This window comes from Chlorocebus sabaeus, chromosome 21, assembly GCF_047675955.1.
Source record: "Chlorocebus sabaeus isolate Y175 chromosome 21, mChlSab1.0.hap1, whole genome shotgun sequence".
Classification (NCBI taxonomy): Eukaryota; Metazoa; Chordata; class Mammalia; order Primates; family Cercopithecidae; genus Chlorocebus; species Chlorocebus sabaeus.
This window is the reverse complement of record NC_132924.1, coordinates 110,625,475-110,648,760: the sequence shown is the minus strand read 5'-3', so window position 1 is coordinate 110,648,760 and position 23,286 is coordinate 110,625,475. Positions and strand designations below refer to the sequence as shown.

Below are 23,286 nucleotides of genomic sequence, written 5' to 3'. Positions count from 1 at the left end.
AATCCGGAAGTTTTCTAATGATTCACTTCCTTGTATTATGATGAAGTTTCTATGCATCAGAGTGAGAAGGGAGCAGGGAGAGACCCTTACATGGAAATACCAGGCTTAGAAGAAAATTCTTTTGGGGAAAGTGTTTTTCTCTTTTATTTTAAGCTGTAGGACTATTTTAGAGTGGAATATGCAAATTGTTGTGTGTGTGAACATGTACATTTATATGCGTGTGATTATAAAACAAAAGATGTCAAGCATTAATCTTTGTATAGTTTATTGCTGAGGCGTATTGTATTTTGATGCAGTATGAAATGGAATTGTAAACATTTCCCCTGCATGTAAATCAGAGTCTTTGAGGAAAATCAGCCACTGAAGGGCTGCTAAGGGAGAATTGATGTTGATTGGAATTAATAGGTACAATATTCATGCAGTTGAGATAGAGGTGGTAACAAAAATAAATGTCTATAAGATGTTGGAACCAGATTTTGCTGATACACTTAGACCAGACGTATGGACTTTTCAGTAGCTGTTAATCTGCTTTTTTAACATTAAATTAAAAAATTATTTGTCTATGAAATATATAATTCAGTGAGTAGTCTTTTTTTTTTAACTGTTTCTGTTCATTTGTATTTTCCCCATATTTTTAACTAGTTAGTCAAGAAATCTTAAGCTGAGCTATAGAAGAAAAAACAAGATAAGCAAGACCACATTTTTAATTGTGGCAAGCTTACTTATTTTGTCAGATAGTGAGTGGCTGTTCAAACCAAGAAAACTCATAGTGAGACTTTAAACTGTTTTCCAACACAGGCACTGTCTGCGACTTCATGGATCATTTGCCATAAAATACCTGAAGGGTAACGCAAAGGCTCATGAAAGCTGTTGTGAAAAAATAGCTTGGATAGTAGAATCTATGAGGTATTAGTCAAGAAAATGTAGTACTTTCAAGTTGAGAATTATGCGAATATATCTACATAAAAATGGGTAATTCATATAAATCTCATTAAAGGAGAATTTTAAAAAATTTAACTGTGGAAAAAATTTTTAGCACAGATATAAGTATAGCCCATCAAATGGACACTTCTCAGCATAACTACATGTATTGTATTTCTTTTAGAAGGAATAGTTAAACTGGCATTAATTCCCATTTTTATGTCTATTCCAAACACAAGCCAAATTCAAAAACATGTTTAATTACTTTTGGAAGCTGCATACATAGCTTATGAAAGTCATGCCCTATGAAAGTCAAAGTAAATAATCACTTCTCCACCTCCTTCCACCTTTTCCTGTTATCCCAGCCCAATATCCCTGTGAACCCTCCAAGTTTTACAAAGCATCTAGAGTGCTTCCATCTTTAATGTGCTTGAGAATCACCTGGAGAGCTAGTTAAGCCCCTCCACAGATGTATAGACTCCACACTCAGTCATTCTGACTCAGTCAATCTGGCTAGCACCTGATCATTTGCACTTCTAACAAGTTCCCAGTTAATGTCAGTGATGCCAGTTTGTAGCTACACATTTATAGTCCTGGATTACTGTCCCTGTAGCACTGGGCCACTGTACTGACTGGCCTGGAACTAGGGGAAAGATGATAACCAAACCATGGGATCTATTGGATCTGTAGGATGGGAGGGAGTCGGGGAGGAAGTGGGAGTGCTAATCTAAGTCGCTACCTTTAATGAGGTCTCCATAACAAAACTACCTTTCCTCTTTCACAGAAGCAAATCCAGAGAAATTCAACAGTCGTTTTCGAAATAAAATGTTCTATGCAGGGGTAGGTATACATTTTATTTTATAATTACTACATATTACTTAGTGCCAATTCACTGTGTAATAAAGTTGCAAACTACATTAGAAATAATCACATATACATTTCATTTATTTATGTCTGTATATGGTTACTGTTTAATGTCTGGGCTTAAGAATGAAGGTGAGGTATATTTAAGTTAGCTGTCAGAAAGAGAGTTGGTGTTCCTCATCTTTGAGCTTGTAAGGAAGCCCTGAGGCTTCATGTTGAACAAGAGAGGATGCTATTCAAAGAGGAATGTGAGAAACAAACATCAAAGACAATGTAAGAAATGGGGGAATTGTGTAGACTGAGGATGTCTGAAGAATCTTAGGTAAGAATGTAGTTTTCACCAGGGTGCACACATTGACATTTGGATTAGAAACTGGCAGAATATGGGGTGTTTTTCATGGATGCATATGTGAGATTAAAGAGGGTACCTTCTTTTTCCTTCTTTTGTTTCTCAGGCACGTTCCTAGAAGTAAATAGAGAATGAAAAAAAAAAAAAAAAGGCATCCAAAATACCAGTACAGTTTAAATTTATGCCACTGGATAGGAGGAGTTTAACTAAAAGGCGTTTGGAAACTGCATATGTAGTTTATGGAAGTCAAGCCCTGTGACACTCAGAGCAAATAAGGAAAATCTTAGTGGAAAGACTGTATCAGCACTTAATGGACAAGGAAAGTGGTCAGAATAGGTTGTCAAAATAAACCTTCCAATGACCCTCAAATTGTCTACTTTTTCTCTCTCATTCTGTGCTCTTAAATTTTATAGTGGAACTATAAATTATAGTTTGGAAACAAAGAGAAAAATTTCAACTTGACAATTACTGCACTGCTTTACTTTGGATTCTGCAGAAAGAGAACATGTTTAGACTTTTTGCATACTTTGGAATCCTTGGAATCTAGGATATGGAAGCAGGGATTTGGTACAACCATGTAATTACGAATTTCTTCTTCTTTATTTCCCTGTGGTATAGGCAGCTTTTTCTGACTTCCTACAGAGAAGTTCTAGAGATCTGTCCAAACATGTTAAAGTTGTTGTAAGTATTGAATATGTTGATTTATTTCATTTGGATATGACATGAATGCCGCAAAAAGTAAATGGAAAAGAAGGGATGAGAATATCACAATGCTTGAATTTATCATGTCATAGGTAAAGAATAAGAATAATTTTGATGGGCTGGGTACGGTGGCTCACGCTTGTAATTCCAGCACTTTGGGAGGCTGAGGCAGCTGGATTGCCTGAGCTCAAAAGTTTGAGACCAGCCTGGGCAAAATGGTGAAACCCCATCTCTACTAAAATACAAAAAATTAGCTGGGCATGGTGGTGTGTGACTGTAGTCCCAGCTACAAGGGTACTTTACAATGACATCATTCTATGTTTTCTTGAGTGTGAGATGAAAAACAATAGGAGGTTAGCAAGAGTGATTAGATGTCTACCCAACAACAGACTATCTTTTCTTTGTGAAGGTGAAGTCAGTGTTTCTAATACAATAGCTAATAATGTCTCATAGAGATACAAAATATGTATGTGAATACTAGACTGAGAAAACACAAAACAACAGTAAAAACCTACATATAGCATTTTTTTGTTCCATTTTCCATATTTTCTTCTTGTTATCAATATATGAGCTTGTACAAAGGAACGTATTTTGCATGCAAATGTGTCCCTTTGTGTGTATTTGAAATTGGGAAAAAGTTGAAAAATGCTATTCTAAAGGAATAGTACAGTCTATTGCAATAATATATATATAAAAACTCTGTAAACAGTATATGGTGTAAAGCAGACATTTTCATATGATTTGATGAGTTCCCAGAATCACTAACATGTTTCCCAGAAGGAAAAAGTAGAAAGTTAAAAAATGAATTCTGTTCTAAACACAATATTTATTACAATCTTTCTGCAATGCAACCATAATGCTTTGTACACTATTAATGTCTCACATCCTAGGTTTTAAGTTTTAGTTGCTTACAACATGCAACTTTGACATTTACAATGTCTACTTTTTTATTCATTGGCATAGTCATTTATAAACTCATTTCAAGTTCTTAAGTAAATTGGAAGATGTTTGCTTAGTAGTTTAGAGTACTAGAAAAACACCTTTAATATCTAGAATTTGATTACTAAGTTATATTTGAAAATAGTTTGTTTATTTAAAATTGTAAAGATTTCTTGGAAACAGTTCTTTGAGAATACTCATGGAAATTAGGCTGTATTGAGATCAACTGGGAAAAAAACGTGGGTGCTGGAGACAACTTGACTGCTAGCAAAATCATTATACTTAGATTGAAGCTGATCCTAAAGAACTCTTTCAAAATTTGCAGGGAGCTTGGGAATGCTTTGCTCCTCTCTCCAAACGAGAAAGTAATGGGGAAATTCTGTGATAAGGGTATGAGGAAAGCAAATATGAGAGCAGGCTTTACACTTTTGACATTGGAAAGTCGATAGTCATGACTAGAGTTATTCTCTTTTGACCTTTGTCACCAGTGGGAAATGAGAAAGGAACAGGAAAGACTTTCCCTTGATTTATCAAAGGATAAAGCACCAGCTGATCACGGAAGCCATGTTCAAGGGTCGTTGAGGCCACGCTGGGCTGAGACTCTTGATTCCCAGGTCTAAACTCCAGGAAAACAGTGACTCTTAGAAGTCTAAAGTCTGAATGGCCAGGCGCGGTGGCTCACGCCTGTAATCCCAGCACTTTGGGAGGCCAAGGTGGGCGGATCACCTGAGGTCAGGAGTTCGAGACCAGCCTGGCTAACACAGTGAAACCCTGTCTCTTCTAAAAAATACAAAAAATTAGCTGGGCATGGTGACGGGCACCTGTAATTCCAGCTACTCGGGAGGCTGAGGCAGGAGAGTCGCTTGAACCTGGGAGGCGGAGGTTGCAGTGAGCCAAGATCGCACCATTGCCCTTCAGCCTAGGCATCTGTACAAGATTAAATTTGTAAGAACAAACCACGAATGAAGATCATACTAGTGTATAATAGATACCTTTTCAAAAGTTTGCGGTACATAGATTTTTTAAAAAGTCTTCAAAATATTTGACATTTTCAAAATAAAAATTGTCTCCAAAAACAGAGAAAATAAGTCACTATATTTATGACTTGTTTGAATCAGATAATGATGGTGACGAATACTACTGCTTTAACTTGAGGCTTTTTTCTTTTCATTATTTTACGTATTCATAAATCTTTTAATATTGACACCATCAGTCTAGATAACTAATAATCATCCATTGTTAGGAATGATAGTATTTCCTTTGATTGTCAGACCAGAGAAAAAATCATTTTAATCAAATGGAGGTTTTGCTCTTACCTTAAGTGCAAACAAAACCAAGCTCTGTACCCTGGTCCAGTAAAGCTATAACCAGAATATATTTTTAATCATTGTGACCGGCATTCACTTAAGCAGAGATAGGGCAAGAGAAAGAGACCATGGTGCGTACTATTGTCAAACTAGTTATCTCTGATAACTTTTTAGACTTGTGACTACTTCAAAACCTCTTTTCTGTTTCGATTGTTTCAGTGTGATGGAACAGATCTCACCCCAAAGATTCAGGAACTGAAGTTCCAGTGTATAGTATTTTTAAATATACCCAGGTAAGCTCTGTTTGTATTGTTTCCTTGGTTTGACATGAACTCTGACTTGAGGTTGTCTGTTTTCATAACAGAAAAGTTTCAGATGTAAACAATGAAGATCAGTTATCTAAATGGAAAATTAAACATTTCTAGGTCTGATAATTCATTCTCTGATTTGGTTTATTCAGTGTTCTTTGTGGTTGGTGGTTTTGTGCATCATGTGGCATGCATTGTCTGTACTTACCCATCTTTAAGAAACCCAGGCACTCCTCTTGACTGGAACATCTCAATTTATTTCTAAATTACTGTTCTCCTCCTCTCCCCCTCTAAGAACGAGAGAATTGAAATACTATTTTTTTTTTTTTTCAGTTTCCTAAAAACTGTTAAACCATCCAGTCTGATTCGAGTGTGGAATTCATTCAAAATTGTTGCCAGATGATTGCTTTGAAAAATAGGATCAGTTAGAATATTGTTTTCTAGCCAGGATGTCAACTCTCCTTGGTGCTATTAACGCACCTCAGGAGAAGGGATATTTAAGATAACTAGACTCAAAATAAACATATTATCTCAGTGACGTAAATTGTGTTCTAGGCCCTGAAGCCAAGATATTGGGAAGGATGGATCTGTAACCATTTATTTCCCTGCCAAACAACTCAGACACAAAATCTGCAAATACGTTGTATTTAGACTGAATTTAATTGAAATGAGAGTTGTATGTAAATCTGTGGCTAGGAAAAGACATCATAGTCTCCTGATTATTCTTGGCAGTGCTCAATATAGTCAGTTACAATTTTATTCCAGAAATATTTGCAGCTTAATTGAAGTGGAAGGCCTTGGTTCTCAGAAAGCATTATTTATTACTTTGCTTTATTATTCTTTCCCTTGTCTTTCCTCTTTTCTCTCTTTTGTTGTTTCTCCCTCTTTCCCATCTATATTCTCCTTCCTCTATTTCTTCAGTTTCTTTTGTTTCCCCTTCTCTTTCTAATCTCTTATCTGTATTTCATCTCTTCTTCACTCTGTCTTCCATAGTTACCTTTCCCTTCTCCTGTGAGTACCTCTTATTTTGCTTATGTATTAATGGCAAATGCTTCCCACTTCATTTCCCTGTCTCTTTTCTACTGGCATCTTTCTTTAAGACCAAATTCTGAAACCACCTATAGACAATTCATGATATATCATAGAAAACAGACATACAAGAATCATAGTGAGAAATATAAATAATGAATGAAGAGAAAGTTGGATACTACGGGATACTTTTGTTGCAAAATTATGGCCCATTTTCACAGCTTGGTATTTTGTAGATGATAAGAAGTACATTTTCTTTTCTATTGGAAGGTGTGTACCAAGAATGAAAAACTGTTTTTATGTTTAATAAACATTGGGTATAACTACAAACTACCACCTCATGATAGTCATGAGAAGGATGGGACGTATTTACTTCTGTCTTTCATCTTCTCTTGCAGATATTGTGCTGGCACAATGCCCTGGGGAAACCCAGGAGATCACCACGATTTCGAACCTCAGCGTCATGATGATGGTTATATTGAAGTCATTGGATTTACCATGGCCTCTTTGGTGAGCAAAACAACTATTTTATTAAAATGAAATGTATTTTAGTCACAGAGTTTATTCAATTCACAGGACTTTAGTTAACTTTTTCTCCTGCTTTATCAAGTTACAAATTTTATGAATTATAGAGTTGCTTAGGAAAAACAAGAAAAAAATCATCATTTGTGCCACTAAGGAAACTGATGCATATTTGTTTGAACCTCAAAAATAAATGAGTATCACTTCTTATTTTTCCTGATTAATTTTCTACCAGAATGAAAACTTTTTATGCTAATTAAAAACATTACACCAGGCTGGGTGTGGTGGCTCACGCCTGTAATCCCAGCACTTAGGGAGGCCGAGGTGGGTGGATCAACAGAGGTCAAGAATTCCAGACAAGCCTGACCAACATGGTGAAACCTGCCTCTACTAAAAAACAAAAATTAGCTGAGTATGATGTGCTACCTGTAATTCCAGCTACTTGGGAGGCTGATGCAGGAGAATTGCTTGAACCCAGGAGGCAAAGGTTGCAGTGAGCTGAAATTGTGCCACTGCACTCCAGCCTGGGTGGTGAGTGAAACTCCATCTCAAAAAGAAAAAAAAAAAAAAAAAGAAAATTACACCATAGAAACATCCCAGCATTGGCATAGAAGCCATAGCATTTTATACTTTTTTGATTAACTGAGGACTTTTTGTGTTTAGGCAAAAAAGAAATGGTAGCAACTTGTGGCTATCCATCTTACTTATGAATGAAATGAGCATCTCCATTATCACAAAATATCTGAATATACAAAGACATCATTATTGTGATACTAGTGAATACTCGGTTGCCACAATAGTGAGATCACCATGTATTTTAATTTTGTTTGCTTGCATTAAGGAAGGAAATTTATAGTGTAAGTATATTTTCAAGCAGGTTTTAGTCAGCATTCCTGCTTATTATTAAATGATGTGGGGACCAGTTAAAATTATGCTTATCATTTCTTCTTGTGTAAATCGGGCCATACTGAGTTTGTAATGCAAATAAAAACAAAGCTTCTGCTTGTCACCTTTGGTTGGCACATGATTTGTGCTGTACCTTATGCATAAAAGAAAGAAGGTTGCATTTCTTGTTCTAAACAAATCAAAGTAGGCATCTTTTTTACTCATCCTGTGAATTCCAAATACGCTGCCTTAACCACCTCGAATTAGTGAAGTTTAACAGAAAAATCTATTGTGCTTATGGCAAGAATCTTCATCACCTGATTTTGTGATGGCCCTTGTTAACTCATTTCTAGAATAAAACAGTTGTCATGGTAGAAAAGATTGGACTGGGGTTGACTTACTTTCCAACGTTGTAACACACTATAGCTCTCCAGAGCTTTTTATGTTTATTGCAAGTGAAGATACAAGCCAAGAGCAAATAGGATTAAGTTCAGGAAGGATATATGCAGGAAAGAATTCCTGGAGATGACAAAATCATGCCCGTATATGATGGAAAAAACTCTCTAAGCTGTCCATTCGTGGTTTACTTGTTCTTTTTTCACTGATCCAGTGAACATTTATTGAGTGCTTATCACATGCTAGAGCCACGTACTTCTGACTGTGTGGTAGAAGGCTCTCAGGGATTGTCTGCAAGGTGACGATCCCTTGCCTAGGCCTGGAAGGCCAAGGGGAATATTCAATGTTTCCCAATTGACCTACGGATCAAAAACTCTGTCCTTACTTGACCTGTAAAGTCGAGGTTCTGTCTGGTTCTTTAGCCTTCCCTGCCCTCATCTTTGCTTTCTAGCTCAAGCAGCTGACAAGTGAAGCACAGCATCAACCCTGCCTTGTTTCTTTTGTACCACCAAGCCATTGCACGTGTGCACTCTCTCTCTGAAATGTACTTCAACTGTTTCTTCTGTGTTTTCTCAGACTATATCTGTGTCTTGCTCTTTTTGTAGTCTTTTCTGGTTTGGGTGTTTTTTCTTTTTTCCCTAACAATTGTATAATTAGTATAATTTTTATTATACTAATTCGTATATTTAGTATACTAATTAGAATATTACACTAATTATACAGGAGCAATACTGAAACTGGGTAATTAGTGGAGAGTTAAATGGAGGGCTCTTTCACAAATAGTGCACTAGGTTTATGAGAAACCAATTCTTGAGCTGAAGATGAAAAGGAAAAGAAACAATCACCGGTACCAGAAAGAGAACTACTTGGAAAGGGTCTCCTGATAGGAGTGATATTTGCAAAGAGGAAGCAACCAACCTGTGCTTACCTGGCAGGGAGCAAGCCAGGGACATAAATACAGCGACTTCCCTCTGCACCTTGACCTCTAGATCTTCTGCTGGTGGGTCTTTATGGAGAAGTCTAATCGGAAGCCAGAAGACATGGGAGCCCCTGATGCAGTCCAAATAGGTCAGCCTTACAGAGCAGAAAAGAGGGCAGGAAAGGCTGGAGAGGCAGCCGGGGCAGCAAATGATGGATATCCATCACTTCGTTGTGGGTGGCCAGTCCACAACAGGGAGCCTGCGGCATGCAGTTGCCAATGCGTGATGTGACTGACTGAATTTTACCAGGAGAAGAAGAATGGAACTTGACATTCTGAAAAAAGGAACATTTACAAAAGCAGGAGGAATTTTAGTGCTTTGTGGGAACTATAAGTAGTTTCATGTGGTTTAAATGTAGGTGAAACGAGAGTGATCGCAGGTGTTCCTAAAGACGTGGGTAAGAGCCAGATCATAGAGTGCATCACAGCACTGATCTAGGAGCGTTTACTTCATTCAGCATTCTTGAGGAGTTAGCAAAATTTTTTAAAAAATAAATATTTATATGGGAAGGTTTTAGAGTAAAAATAGACAAAATAATACAACAAACTCCCAAGTGTCATTGCTCAGCTTTTATAATTTTCAATTCATGGACAATCTTGTATTTGTCCCACTTAAAACCTCTTTCATTATATTATTCTAGAGCAAATCCTAGACATTACGTGTATACAATATATGTCATATATACATCTTATGCATAGCATATACATCATTTTATCCATCAATAATTCAAAATGGACTTTTAAAAGATACTTTATAAACACAACCACAATGACATTATATTATTTTAAAAAATGAAACTAATACTACCTGAATATCAGTAAATATTTACTCAGAGCTTGAATTTCCAGTTGTCTCACAAATGTCACTTATTTTCTTATGCAGTTTCTTTGAGTCAGAATCCAAATAAAATTTACACATTGTGGTTGGTTGATATGACTTTAAACTCTCCGTAGTTTCCCCTCCAACTCTTACCCATTTATTTATGGAAGAAACTGGTCATTTGTCCTGTCAAGTTTCTGAGTCTGAATTTTGCTTATAGGATCCCTGAGGCATTTATTAAAATGTGCTTCTTTCTTTTTTTCTCTACTTGATAGTTGGATCTGCATACACTACATATATTTTCCCCCAAATCTACTTTGTAAGCAGTGTTTTCTTTTTCTAAAAAGAATATGTAATGTTTGGCTTTCTTTCTCCTTTTTTAATGTTGACTGATATTGATGGTCAATGTCTGGATCTAGCAATCATTAAGAGTTGCAAAATAGTGATATTCTAATTCTTTATTTTTTGAGATGGAGTTTTGCTCTTGTTGCCCAGGCTGGAGTGCAATGGTGCAATCTTGGCTCACTGTAACCTGTGCCTCCCAGGTTCAAGCGATTCTCCTGCCTCAGCCTCCCAAGTAGCTGGGATTACAGGCACCTGCCACCACCACATCTGGCTAATTTTGTAGTTTTGTTAGAGATGGGGTTTCACCGTATTGGTCAGACTGGTCTCAAACTCCTGACCTCAAGTAATCCACCTGCCTCGGCCTCCCAAAATGCTTGGATTACAGGCATGAGCCACCATGCCCGGCCTGATATTCTAATTCTATCCTTCTTCATTTACTACTTGAAATATTTCTATGAAGAGAAATTTCACTTCACTTACTATTTGATTACTTAGTTATATAGTTTGTGTAGGAAAGGCTCAATAAGTGATTCTTTTTCTTTCCTTATACATTTTCAAAATACTGAGTTAGTTCACTAGCATCCTCCAATGGTGACTCTGGTTTTAAATGGTCTTCAGTTTTTGAACAATAATCCCATCAAAGATTGGGATTTAGCTTCCCCTAGTATTTGGTTGGGCTTGTGACTACTTGGATGAGTTGAATACAGTGAAGTGACACTGTGTACCTTCCTAGTCTGGGTCATAAAAGGTCCTTTCAGCATATGGGAAGTTTGAGTGCTAGTGATGGTCTAATTAATAGGATTTTTAAAAAATTCAAGGTAATACTTAGTTCAACTGTCTCTCTGCTTTCACCCCTTTAGTATCAATCATACTCATTTATTGGATACTCACTGAATCTACAAATTCTGCATCCCTAAGTGGGATGCTGCTAGGTAAAACTGTTAAGAAGTGAACCAAAAGAAAAGCCCTGTCCTCAGGGTGTTCATAGCTTGGTGTTATCAGGGGGACAAAGGAGTAAACAAGCCATCATAATCTGAGGCAGTAAATTCTAGGAGAAAGACTGGGGTGAGAGTGGAAAGAATTGAAATCAGAACAGTGTTTGTAAAATGGAGATGTCAGCAATAGTTTCTTAGAGGAGGAAGGAGTCCCTGGGAGTGGAATTGCCAAGTGAACGTGACCATCAGGGAATTAGCCTAAGAGACCACTGTATCCTAGGAGAGGGTTCCAGTGGTGGCTCGGAGTAATGACACAGAGACACAGAGTCAATGAAGCTGTGGATGTGGAGAAAGGGCAGAGATAGAGTTCTTTAAACTGTCAGTGGGGGGGCTAAAAGAGATGGAGTAAAACAGGGTCAGACTTGTGCTTTAGAAAGATTATGTGGGTCAAGCGCGGTGGCTCACACCTGTAATCCCAGCACTTTGGGAGGCCGAGGTGGGTGGATCACGAGGTCAGGAGATTGAGACCATCCTGGCTAACATGGTGAAACCCCATCTCTACTAAAAAATACAAAAAATTAGCCGGGCGTGGTGGCAGGCGCCTGTAGTCCCAGCTACTCAGGAGGCTGAGGCAGGAGAATGGCGTGAACCTGCGAAGTGGAGCTTACAGTGAGTTGAGATCGTGCCACTGCACTCTAGCCTAGGCGACAAAGTGAGACTCAGTCTCAAAAAAAAAAAAAAAAAAAAAAAAAGATTATGTGGATGACATTGTAGAAGATAACCAGAATGTACAACTGTAGGCAGGTAGACAAGTCAGAATGCTGGCATGTGAGTCCAGGTACAGAAATGAGAAGGCCTGGCCAGGTGTGGTGGCTCCTGCCTGTAATCCCAGCACTTTGGGAGGCTGAGGTGGGCAGATCACCTGAGGTCAGGAGTTTGAGACCAGCCTGGCCAACATGGTGAAACCCTATCTCTACTAAAAATACAAAAAATGAGCCAGGCATGGTGGTGGTCACTTATAATCCCAGATACTTGGGAGGCTGAGGCAGGAGAATCACTTGAACCCAGGATGCGGAGGTTGCAGTGAGCCAAGATCATGCCATTGAACCCTAGTCTGGGCAACAAAAGTGAAACTCCGTCTCAAAAAAAAAAAAAAAAAAAAAAAAAAAAAAAAAAAGAGAGAGAGAGAGAAGGCCTGCAAGCCTGAAGTAAGAAAGTGCCAGTGAAGACAGAGAGGGTGGTGAGTTCAAGAGAGTTGTTTGGACCTAGTGATGTATTGTGAAGGGTACAAAGGGAAGAGTATACCCAAATTCCAGGAGGCTATCTTAGATAGCTAGGTAAAGGATAAATGCATTAAATGAGATAGAAAACATAAAAGAGAGAATATCTCAAAAGAAATACACTGTGTTTTACCTATTTTAAATTCAAAAGCTCTATAAGACATTTAAGGAAATATAGAAATGGGCAATTTGAAATATATGTTTAGAGTTTAGGAGTTCTGTTCAGGTTGGAGAGATTGTTTTGGAGAGGGAGGGGTTCTGCCAGATCCTTTTTATTCTTCTTCTGTCATTTGTAGGAAAAAGAAATAATCGCACATGGGAGTTGGCAAAAAAGGAAATGGAATACTAAAATTAGGTCAATTATTTTTTTCTCTTTACATCATGTGAATAAGGTAATCCATATACATCATCAACTAGCATCAAATGCATGATTGAATCTCAGATTCCAGTGACTCTAATTGCTTCCAAGAAAGAGAATCCTATCTAAGAAAAGCAGAATTAAATGGAGTTTAAACCGTATGGTTTTGAACATTCTATGCCCTCTAAATGTATACTGGCATATATTTCCCTTTTTTCAGACACATTTTATCTTACTACTTGCTACTCATATAGCAGTACAGCATTGTATTTTTTTTTTCATTCAGGATGAAATAATCTAATTTGCAGTCTTCAATTTCACATTTCTTGAACTAGCATATTGATTATATTTCTAAGAAGGTAATTTATTTGAAAACTCAAACATTTGTTTAAGATGATTATGTGAACAGACAAATGTAGTTATTTGGGTATATGTGTATATATTTTTGCATATTTAATATAACTATGTAACTAAAAACATAACCAGTAGGTCAAGCTTTTTAGAAATAAACTATTTTTCTTAGAAATTGATGTGTGTAGTAATTAAAGGCTATAAACTTTAAAAATCATGGAATACACTAATAAATATATTTGTACATTGCTTATGATTTAAGTAAAATCCAAAAAATTGAAAATTCAGAGTGGCACTTTAATAAGAGAGCTTTGAAATAGAATTACTGGAATGGGAAAAAAGGCTGTTTCTTTTAGACTCTTTATCTTGTAATTGCAAATTTCAAAGTAGAAGTCTTCAATTCATTTTACTGGTTGAAATACATTCCTACTAATTAAGATGATTCTTCATTGGGTGCTGGGTAACCTGATTACCTTTTTGGATTTTACACAGACCATAATCAGACATTGTAATTTGTATTTATTTCTGCCACAATTTTCTGCCATTATTGTTTCTAAGGTCCTTTCATGTTGAGTTTGCTTCTAAGTAATTTAAACTTCTCAAGACAGTTCAAAGCATTATTCAGTTAGAGGAATTGGGAACCTAATTTGCCATTCAGTATGAAATCCAAAGATTTCAGTCTCGTAAACTTTGAAGAAGGCACGTCCAGCTTTCTTTTTGTTAATTGAAATTAAACTGTGTGAGTTTCTTTATAGTTATGAATTAGGAAAGCAAGAGGTTATTTAGTGAGCGAAAAGGACGTGGAGAAATTTTCAGAGTTGAAGTTTTACACTTATCATATATCTTTGTTTTAAGAAAAAAGGTAATATTAAATGTTTGCTTATTTCGATAATATACATAAGAACTAAAGTAAAATATCAGTTACAATTTTATGACTAATAAATAACTATATTTGATGTTTCTAATTGCTTTATTTTTACATTTTTAAAAATACATGAAACCATATTATAAGGAAAACCCATACTAAAAATGGCTACCTACTTTTATTGTATAAATATATCCTAATTTATGTAATAATTATTTTATGCAAAGTTTCCTTTATGAAGCTTTTAGGTTTCTGATGTTTTCTATTGCAGATAATCCTGTATGTTTGTAAACGTCTCTTCACATTTCACATTATTTTCTTATGCCACATCCTAAGGAAATTACAATGACATAAGCATTTTGAAGCCTCTTAATAAAAATTATAGAATTGTTTTTTAGAAATTTCATACTGTTTACTTGCCCAAGAGAGTCATATAGAGTTCCTGGATGAGAAGTGATTTACTATACAGAGTTCCTGCGACCAGCCATGACTGTGGCGGTGGGGGTGGTGGGAGCACCACAAGGCGTTGGGGTCGATGAAGGCCAGCCAGCTGCATTCCAGGTGGCACAAGGGACCACCCTTGTGCTCAGAGAAGTGATTTAAATACCCAACAGATGTTGAAAATGTGTTAATGGATAGAGACATAAATGATGTTTAAATATTATACTTGATGGAACAGGGACGAAAATAAACTTCCATCCCTGGAAGGAAATCAAGGAATTATGTATGTTTTATGCAGATAAAATTCTGGAACAGACAATTATGTCCTTACAAACAACATTTGAGAGTAAAGATAAGTTTATTTTTATTGTTACCATTTTGTCTTTTTTTAAAGGAAGTTAAATGTGTTTTTTTTTTTTTGCATATTTTAATGGGCTGTTTATCTTTTATTGTTGAAATAGAAGAGATATATTCTGAATACAAGTCTTCTGACAGATTTATTTATTAAAAATATATTCTTTTTGTTTATACTTTTCCTTTTTGTGTTTTTAGTGTTTGTTTTGATGAGCATAAGTTTTAAACATCCAGTTTCATGAAAAAGGCTTAATTTGTTTTAGAGCTTTTTGTGTGCTTCCTAAGAAATCTTTGATTACTCCCAGAAAGATTGGGAGGCCATTCTCCTATGTTTTCTTCTTGAAGATTTATAAGTTTGGCTTTTATATGTAAGTTTATGATTCAGCTCAAATTAATTTTTGTGTATTGTGTAAGATATATATTCATTCATAAAAAATGCATTTATTCAGTTTTTTTCCAGCACTATTTGTTGAATCAACTTTCCTTTTCTGTAACATTGCTTTGGTGCTTTTGCTTGGTGCCTAGGTTCTATTCTGTTTCATTGATTTGTTTATCCTCATTGCCAATACCACACTGTCTTAATTAGCTCTATGGTAACCCTTCAATCTGGTAATATAAATCACTTTGTTGTTCTAACAGTGCTTTCCTTATTCTAGGTCTTTTGGCATTTGCTTAGAATCTGCTTTAATCTGCAAAAAATTAGGATTTTGATTGGAATTGCATTTAAGTTTTAGATAATTTTGGGAGGAATTGGAATATTAACAATATGAATGTTCCAATCCATGAACATGGTATATTTCTCCATTTATTTAGGTATTTAATATCCATCAACAGTGTTTTGTAGCTTCGGTGCAATTTTCAGTTTTTTGCACACCTATTGTTAAATTTCTAATTATTTATTTCTAAGTATTTTTTAATGCTATTTTAAACAGTAATTTAAATTTTACATTTAATTATTATTGCTAGTATATAGAAATGACTATATGTGTGTCTATATATACATACATATTTGTTTATTGACTTTGTCTCATAACTTTGCTAAAATCACTTATTAGATCCAGTAGTTTGGTTTTTTTTTTTTTTTTTACTAGATTCCTTAGTTTTTTCTGCATACACAATTATATTGTTTGAAATAGAGTTTTTCTGTTGCCTTACATGCCTTTCCTTTTTTATTCAAAAAATTTTCATGCCACTCTAGAAAATTCTTTAAAATTTCTTTTACTTGGATGTTCACTAAGATACTGAATAAAAATGGTAAGAATGCACATGTTTGTATTTTTCCTGATTACATGGGGAAACATTCCATATTTTTCATAAATATGCTTAATTGTGGTTTTTTTTTATTAGTGTCCTTTATATGATTAAGGAATTTCCACTTAATTCCTACTTTCCTGAGAACTTTTGATCACAAATGAGTGGTGTATTTTATCAAAGGTTTTTTGTATCTCTGAAATTGACATACAATTTTCCCCTTTATTTTGTTTATATCACTAATTTCATTAATTTTTAAAAATCTTATACTGATCTTGCATTTCTAGGATAAGCCCCTCTTAGTCTTGATTTATTATCATTGTTATATTGCTGATACAGTTTACTTATATTTTGTTAAGCATTTTTGTGACTATGATTATGAGGTACAACGATAAATAAATTTCTTTTCTTGCATGTCTTGATTGGGTTTTGATATAAAGGTTCTACCGGCCTTGGAATCTGAGACAGGAAATGACATTCTCTTCTATTTTCTGAAAGAATTTGTGAAGACTGGTACTATTATCTTTTTCATTATATATTTCATAGAATTTCCTATATACTCTGGCTTTGAGATTTCTTTAAGGCAAGTAGAGATATAGAATTATTCATATTTTCGATTTCTTCTTGAGTCAACTTTATTAAATATTTCATGAAACTTGTTCATTATTTTGTCTAAATTGTTGAGTTTATGTTTACAATACCATTAACATTTTACTGTCTGTAGGATCTCGCCTCCATTCTGGATACAAGTAATATATCAATTCACTTATCTTTTCCTCATAATCCTTTTTCTCTTTCTTACCTTATGCTCTTTTTTATTCTTTGATACGGAGTTTTGCTCTTGTTGCCCAGACTGGAGTGCAGTGGCATGATCTTGGCTCACTGCAACCTCTGTCTCCTAGGTTCAAGTAATTCTCCTGCCTCAGCCTCCTGAATAGCTGGGATTGTACGTGCCTGCCACAAGGGCCAGCTAATTTTTGTATTTTTAGTAGAGATGAGGTTTCACCATGTTGGCCAGGCTGGTCTCAAACTCCTGACCTCAGGTGATCTGCCCACTTCGTCCTCCCAAAGTGTTGGGATTACAGGCGTGAGCCACTGTGCCCAGCGTTACCTTATACTCTTATTTCCATATGTCTTTTACATTCCATATGAGCCCCACAAATCAACATTAATATATTTGCTTTGAACAATTGTTACTTTTAAAGAAATTGAGAGATGAAAGACAAATACGAAGTTCTTTGTTACCCACCTGTTTCCCTTTCCAGTGTTATTCATTCCTTCCTGTTGTTCCATGTTGATCCAAGTTTCCATCGGACATCATTTTGCTTTAATTTCAATGATTTCCTCTAACATTTCTTACAGTGAAGTTCTGTTGGCAACAAATACTTTTAAATTTTATTTTTCTGAAAATGTCTTTATTTTATCCTCATTCTTTGAATTATGTTTTTGTAGATATAGAATTCTGAATTCTGGACTGACAGGTTTGTTTTTGTTTGTCTTGCTTTGGCTCTTTAAATAGTTGTTTTCTTCTGGCCTCCATATTTTATAATGAAAAGTCAGCTGTTATTTGCATCATTAGTCCTTTGTATATAGTGTGTCTTTTTTTTCCCTGTTCTTGAGACTTTCTCTTTATTTGTTGTTTTTTAAAAATCAAAATTTTAATTTACGAGTAATAATTGTACATATTCATGGAATACATAATGATGCTTCAATACATATAATGTACAGTGATCCAATCAGGATAATTAGCATATCCATCATCTCAAACATTTGTCATTTCTTTGTGTTGGGAACATTTAACATCCTCCTTCTAGTTTTTTGAAACTAGATGTTACTGTCAACTATAGTCATCCTACAGTGGTATAGAACACTAACATTTATTTCTTCTATCTTGTTTTAATTTTGTATCCTTTAACAAGTTTCGTCCTATCCCTCCCTTTCCTTTATCCTTTCTAGCCTCTAGTATCCTCTGTTCTACTTTTTACTTATATGAGATCAACTTTTTCTAGCTTCACAAGTTAATGAGAATGTGTGGTGGTTAACGTGCTGTTCCTATCTTATATTATTTAGCATAATGTTCTCCAGTTTCATCCATGCTGCCACAGGATTTCATTCTTTTTAATGGCTGAATAATATTCCATTGTGTATACATGCTACATTTTTTTTATTTTTTGTTGTCGGACACCTAGGCAGATTCCATATCTTGGCTATTGGAGCAGTGCTGCAATAAACATGGGGGTACAGATGTCTCTTCAATATGCTGGTTTCCTTTCTATTGGATAAATGCCCAGTAGTGCAGTTGCTGGATCATATGATACTTCTATTTGTTGTTTTTTGAGGAACCTCCATATTGCTCTCCATGGTGATTGTACTAGTTTATCTTTAGTTTTAAACCTCTTTGTAGCTGTATTACTTTCTTATTGCTGCTGAGAACAAATGACTACAACAGTGGCTTAAGACAATGCACATTTATTATTTTAAATTTGTGGAGATCAGAAGTCTAAAATGGGTTTGTAGGGCTGTGTTCCCTCTGGAGATTCTATGGAAGAATTAGTTTCCTTGTCTTTTTCAGGTATTGGAGGCTGCCTACATTCTTTGGCTTACAGTCCTGTGTTACTCCAGCATCTGTTTCTATTCTTGCATTGTCCTCTCTGACTTTCATTCTCTAGCCCCTAATTTTTCTTTATAAGGACCATTGAGACTGCATTGGGTCCACTAAGACAATCCAGAATAATCCTCCTATCTCAACAACCTTAGTTTACTTGCACCTAAAAGGCCCTTTTGCTCCATGAGGTTTGTGTGGTTCCTGGGAGTTAGAACATGGGCATCTTTTTTGGTGGTTATAGTGTTGAGCACTGTTCTGCCCACCACAGTGGTTTTCTTTGCATTTATCCTGTTTTAGGTTCACTGTTCTCCTTGGACCTAAAGGTTTATTTGTTTTCCCCAACAAACTAGGAATATTTTTATTCATGTATTTTCTGCTCCATTCTCCCTTTCTCTTCTTCTGGGATTTTATTAAATGTATTTTAGATTGCTTGTTATTGTCTCACAGGTCAAGAAATAAAATAAAACGTTTCTGTCTCTGTTTTTCAGATCTGGTAATTTCTATTCGTCTGTTTTTATCTTCACTGGCCTCTTTCTTCCTGCAGCTTTCAATTTGCTCTTAAGTTCACCCAGCAGTAATTTTTTTCCCCTTTATTATAGATGATGTTTTCTTGCTTCTTTGCTTGTCTTGTCCTAGTGGATGATGCATTGTATGTGGGTCTGGACTGTGTTTCGTTGTGACTTAGTATGTACTGTCTTAGCATTACATTCCACTTAGTTCTCCACTTCCTGCTTCACAAGATAAAAAATCAGTCTTATATAAGGGACAAACACTACTGGACCACTATTAAAAGATGGATAGGGTATATTTCTTTTGTTCCAGAATTCTACAAATCTATTTTATTCCATTGCTCCAGTATATTTTGTTGATTCTGTCACTATATTGTCAGGATATTGCAGATTTTAGAGGAATGATTTTCTATATAACTACCTTTAAAGCATACAAATGATTTTTTCCCCAAACCGCATCATGAATACGAGTCTACATCTCACTAACAGTTGTAAAACTGGACACGTCCACAAAAGTGGCTTCTTCTTTTCCTGCTTCTCATGAACTCACTTTGGTAGTGACTAGAATCTACTTTCATTAAACAAAAATGAAAAAAACACATGTATATAAGTAATCCCAATGAGAGTGTTGAGATTTTTACAAGACTTTTTCATAGAAAAATTTTTGACTTATGGTAAGTATGCAATAATTGCTACTATTTTTTAAATTTGCAGAAGGGAGGTTTTTCAAATGCAGTGCTTTCCTTTTTACTCTCTAGCACTTTAGAGTGGCTGGACAATACTACATCACTTATATAGTCATGAAAGAAACAGGGCTCTAGATAGGAGGAGGTGGAATTTGAGAACATGAAATTATAGAATTGTAGGTACAACATAGAATCATAAAATGCTAGTTCTGAAAGTGATTGTAGCAGCATACTGTAATTACTTTGCATATGAGGAAACTGGATTTATGGAATTATTTTTGCTATAAATATTTATTCATGTGGACAATAATTAATACCACCACTACTAATAGCATTTAGGCTCTGTACAGCATGTTTTACCATGGAACTTTAAAACACACCAATGGCCTGGGTGCAGTGGCTCACGCCTATAATCCCAGCACTTTGGGATGCCAAGGCGGGTGGATCACCTGAGGTCAGGAGTTTGAGACCAGCCTGGCCAACATGGCGAAACCCTGTCTCTACTAAAATTACAAAACAAAATTAGCTGCACATGGTGGCATGCACTTGTAGTCCCAGCTACTCAGGAGGCTGAGGCAGGAGAATTGCTTTGGAGGCAAAGGCTGTAGTCAGCCGAGATCGTGCCACTGCACTCCAGCCTGGGCAGCAGAGTGAGCCTCCATCTCAAAAATAATTTAACAAATAAAATAAAACAAACACACCAGTGCCTAGAAATCTTAATTATTGATAAAATGAAAAAAATCTTAATGATAGAGCTTCCTGACAGTAAAATAGCTTGTAAAATGTGTTGAAAACTATGAATTAGCTGATACTGGTGCCACTGCAAATTATGTAAGTAAATTTCTCATTTTGGTGACAAGCTGAGTATATCAAAGAGGAAAAAATTCAATAGGAGATAGATCCATTGAGGCTATTTAGTACAGGAGGCTAGTTATGGGATGTTAGAAGAATTGAAAAGAGGTCAACCCTAGATTAGTGTAAATGTAAACTGAGGCTGGAGCCAAACCGAGAACGAAGACACAAGGCAAATGGCAGTGAGAATAGCCTTTATTAGGACTCACGGGCGAGGTTCCTCGGTCCAAAGGTGCGGGCCGAGGAAGTTGCCCTGAGGGAGGAGGGTAGGGGCTTTTTTATAGCCCGAGAGGTAGGGAAGCTGGTTGTACAAACAGAGCCTGGGGGGCCTTGAAACTACTAGGGCAGGAATCAAGTAAGGGTCATGAGGGAGGGATCTTTGGAAACTGTCAACTGAAACTGCTGTTTACAAACTTGTGGAATGCAGGTGAGCTGCAGGTCATGGGGGAGTGTGGATGCCCAGCCGGAACCTCTGATGTATGCAAGTCTGTGGGTGTGTTCAAAGAGGAAGGGAAGTCTTGAACAAAGGGCCTGCTACACCGGGTAACACTGCCATGTTGGGTCTAGATTCCTGCCTAACAATTAGCAATCCATAAATGGTCCCTAGAGCTAGACGGACAGTGGGAGAAGATGGTGTTATTAGCATCAGGGAGCTCAGGCTATAAAACAGAGGTGGAACTTGGGAGAAGTGGCCACCTGAGAGACCTGTTGATGGGCATGCTAGGAGGGTCACACGGCAGAACTAGAACTCTGGAGAAGGGAATCGCTCCAGGAGAGTTGGAGCCTCTGTGAGGACTGCCTGTCTGAGCAGTCAGGGTTGGGTTGGCCTGGAGAGAGTGCTTCTCAGTAGGAAATGGAAGCTCAAGGAGTTATTAGCTATTGCCAGACACTGATTGAGAAAAAGAGATGGGAAGAAATACTTACTCTCTCCTCTCTTTCAGCCCACTAATATTTATATTTGTGTTTTTATTTCTTGTTCCTTTGTGTATGATGTGAGGTAGAATACTGATTTTTTTTTTCTCTATATAGTGAGAAATATTCCCAGCCTCATTGGCTAAATTATCCATCATTTCTTCAATAATTTATAATGCCACATCACCATAGTTCATATACTCATATCTTTGAGTCTGTTCTGTTGTCTGTATTCATTTCCACTGACTTTCACTATTTTAATGACTGCATCTTTAAGTGTTATATATCTTGGTATCTAACAGGGACAGTCTGCTATCCATTGCCCCTGTTCTTTCCAACTATCCTTAGTTATTTGTGGATCTTTATTCTTCAAAATTAATTATTGAGTCATTTGTACAAGTGTATTAGTCAAAATTCTCCAAAGAAACAGAACAAAAGGGAGTGTGTGAGTGAGGGAGAGAGATTGAGATTTATTTTAATCTCATGTGAATTGTGAATTGGAGGCTGGCAAGTCCCAATTTGCAGCAATTTGCAGGATAGGATGACAGGCTAAAGACCCAGGGAACAGTTGATGTTGAAGCCCAAGTCCAAAGGCAGGCTGATGGTCAAATTCCTCCTTGTTCTGGGAAGGTTCTTCTTTTTTCTTTTTAGAGTCTTCAGCAGATTGGATGAGGCCCACTCATGTTTGCTTTACTCAAAATCTACTGAGTTCAGTGTTAATCTCATTAAAAAAATACTTTCATAGAAACATCTAGAGTGTTTGACCAAATATCTGGTTACTGTGGCTTACAAAGTTGACATGAAATTAACATGACAACAAGATTCCTCAAAATAGTATTTCTCTTATTTTAATTTGAATTACATTGAATTGGTATGTTAATTTTGGAAAATTAACATTATTGGAGTATTGAATTATTCTGTCCATGAATATAACATGCCTCTCCATTTATTTAAGTCTTTCCTTACATCCTTCAATAAAATTTTAAAATTTTCTGCATAAAAGTCTGCATGTATTGTTTTTGTTGATATTGTAAATGGCATTTTATATTATATTGTATTTTTGTTTATTTAATGCTAGAATAGTAGAATACTATTGATTTTTTAAGTTGACAGTGTATCAGCCATCTTTCTTAGGAGTTTTAACACTTGGCCTGTGAATTTTCTTGGAATTTTTACATATGGGATGATATCAGTAGAAATATTAGTTAGTTTACATTTTTTCCTTTAATTTTTTTTTTCTAATTTTATTTCTTTGTCTCATTGTGTTGGTCAGTACTTCCAGTATTATGCTGAAATCTTTTGTTGCTAATGGATAATTTTTTTCTTGAAAGGAATGCTTCTAATTTTTTTTTTATTGTGAATAATATTTTTTTCTAGATATCTTGGTAGGTGACCTTTATCAGTTACAAAAGCTATTTTCTACTCCTAGTTTTCTGTGAAATTCGTTTTTATCATAAAAGGCATTGAACATCATTTTGTTTTTTTGCTTAATCTTTTGAGATGATAATATGGTTTTTCTCG

The 23,286-nt window shown here is 35.9% G+C and overlaps 1 protein-coding gene across 2 annotated transcripts in view; it reads left to right on the top strand.

Moving 5' to 3' along the window:
* The window catches only part of DGKI (diacylglycerol kinase iota), a 467,928-nt gene that overhangs the window by 267,869 nt on the left and 176,773 nt on the right, over positions 1-23,286 (top strand). For both annotated transcript variants that reach the window (XM_007983056.3, XM_073009376.1), the window contains exons 16-19: positions 1,706-1,761; positions 2,753-2,815; positions 5,302-5,375; positions 6,818-6,929. In XM_007983056.3, coding sequence (XP_007981247.3) covers positions 1,706-1,761; positions 2,753-2,815; positions 5,302-5,375; positions 6,818-6,929 — 305 coding nt within the window. The remainder of the gene's footprint in view (positions 1-1,705; positions 1,762-2,752; positions 2,816-5,301; positions 5,376-6,817; positions 6,930-23,286) is intronic.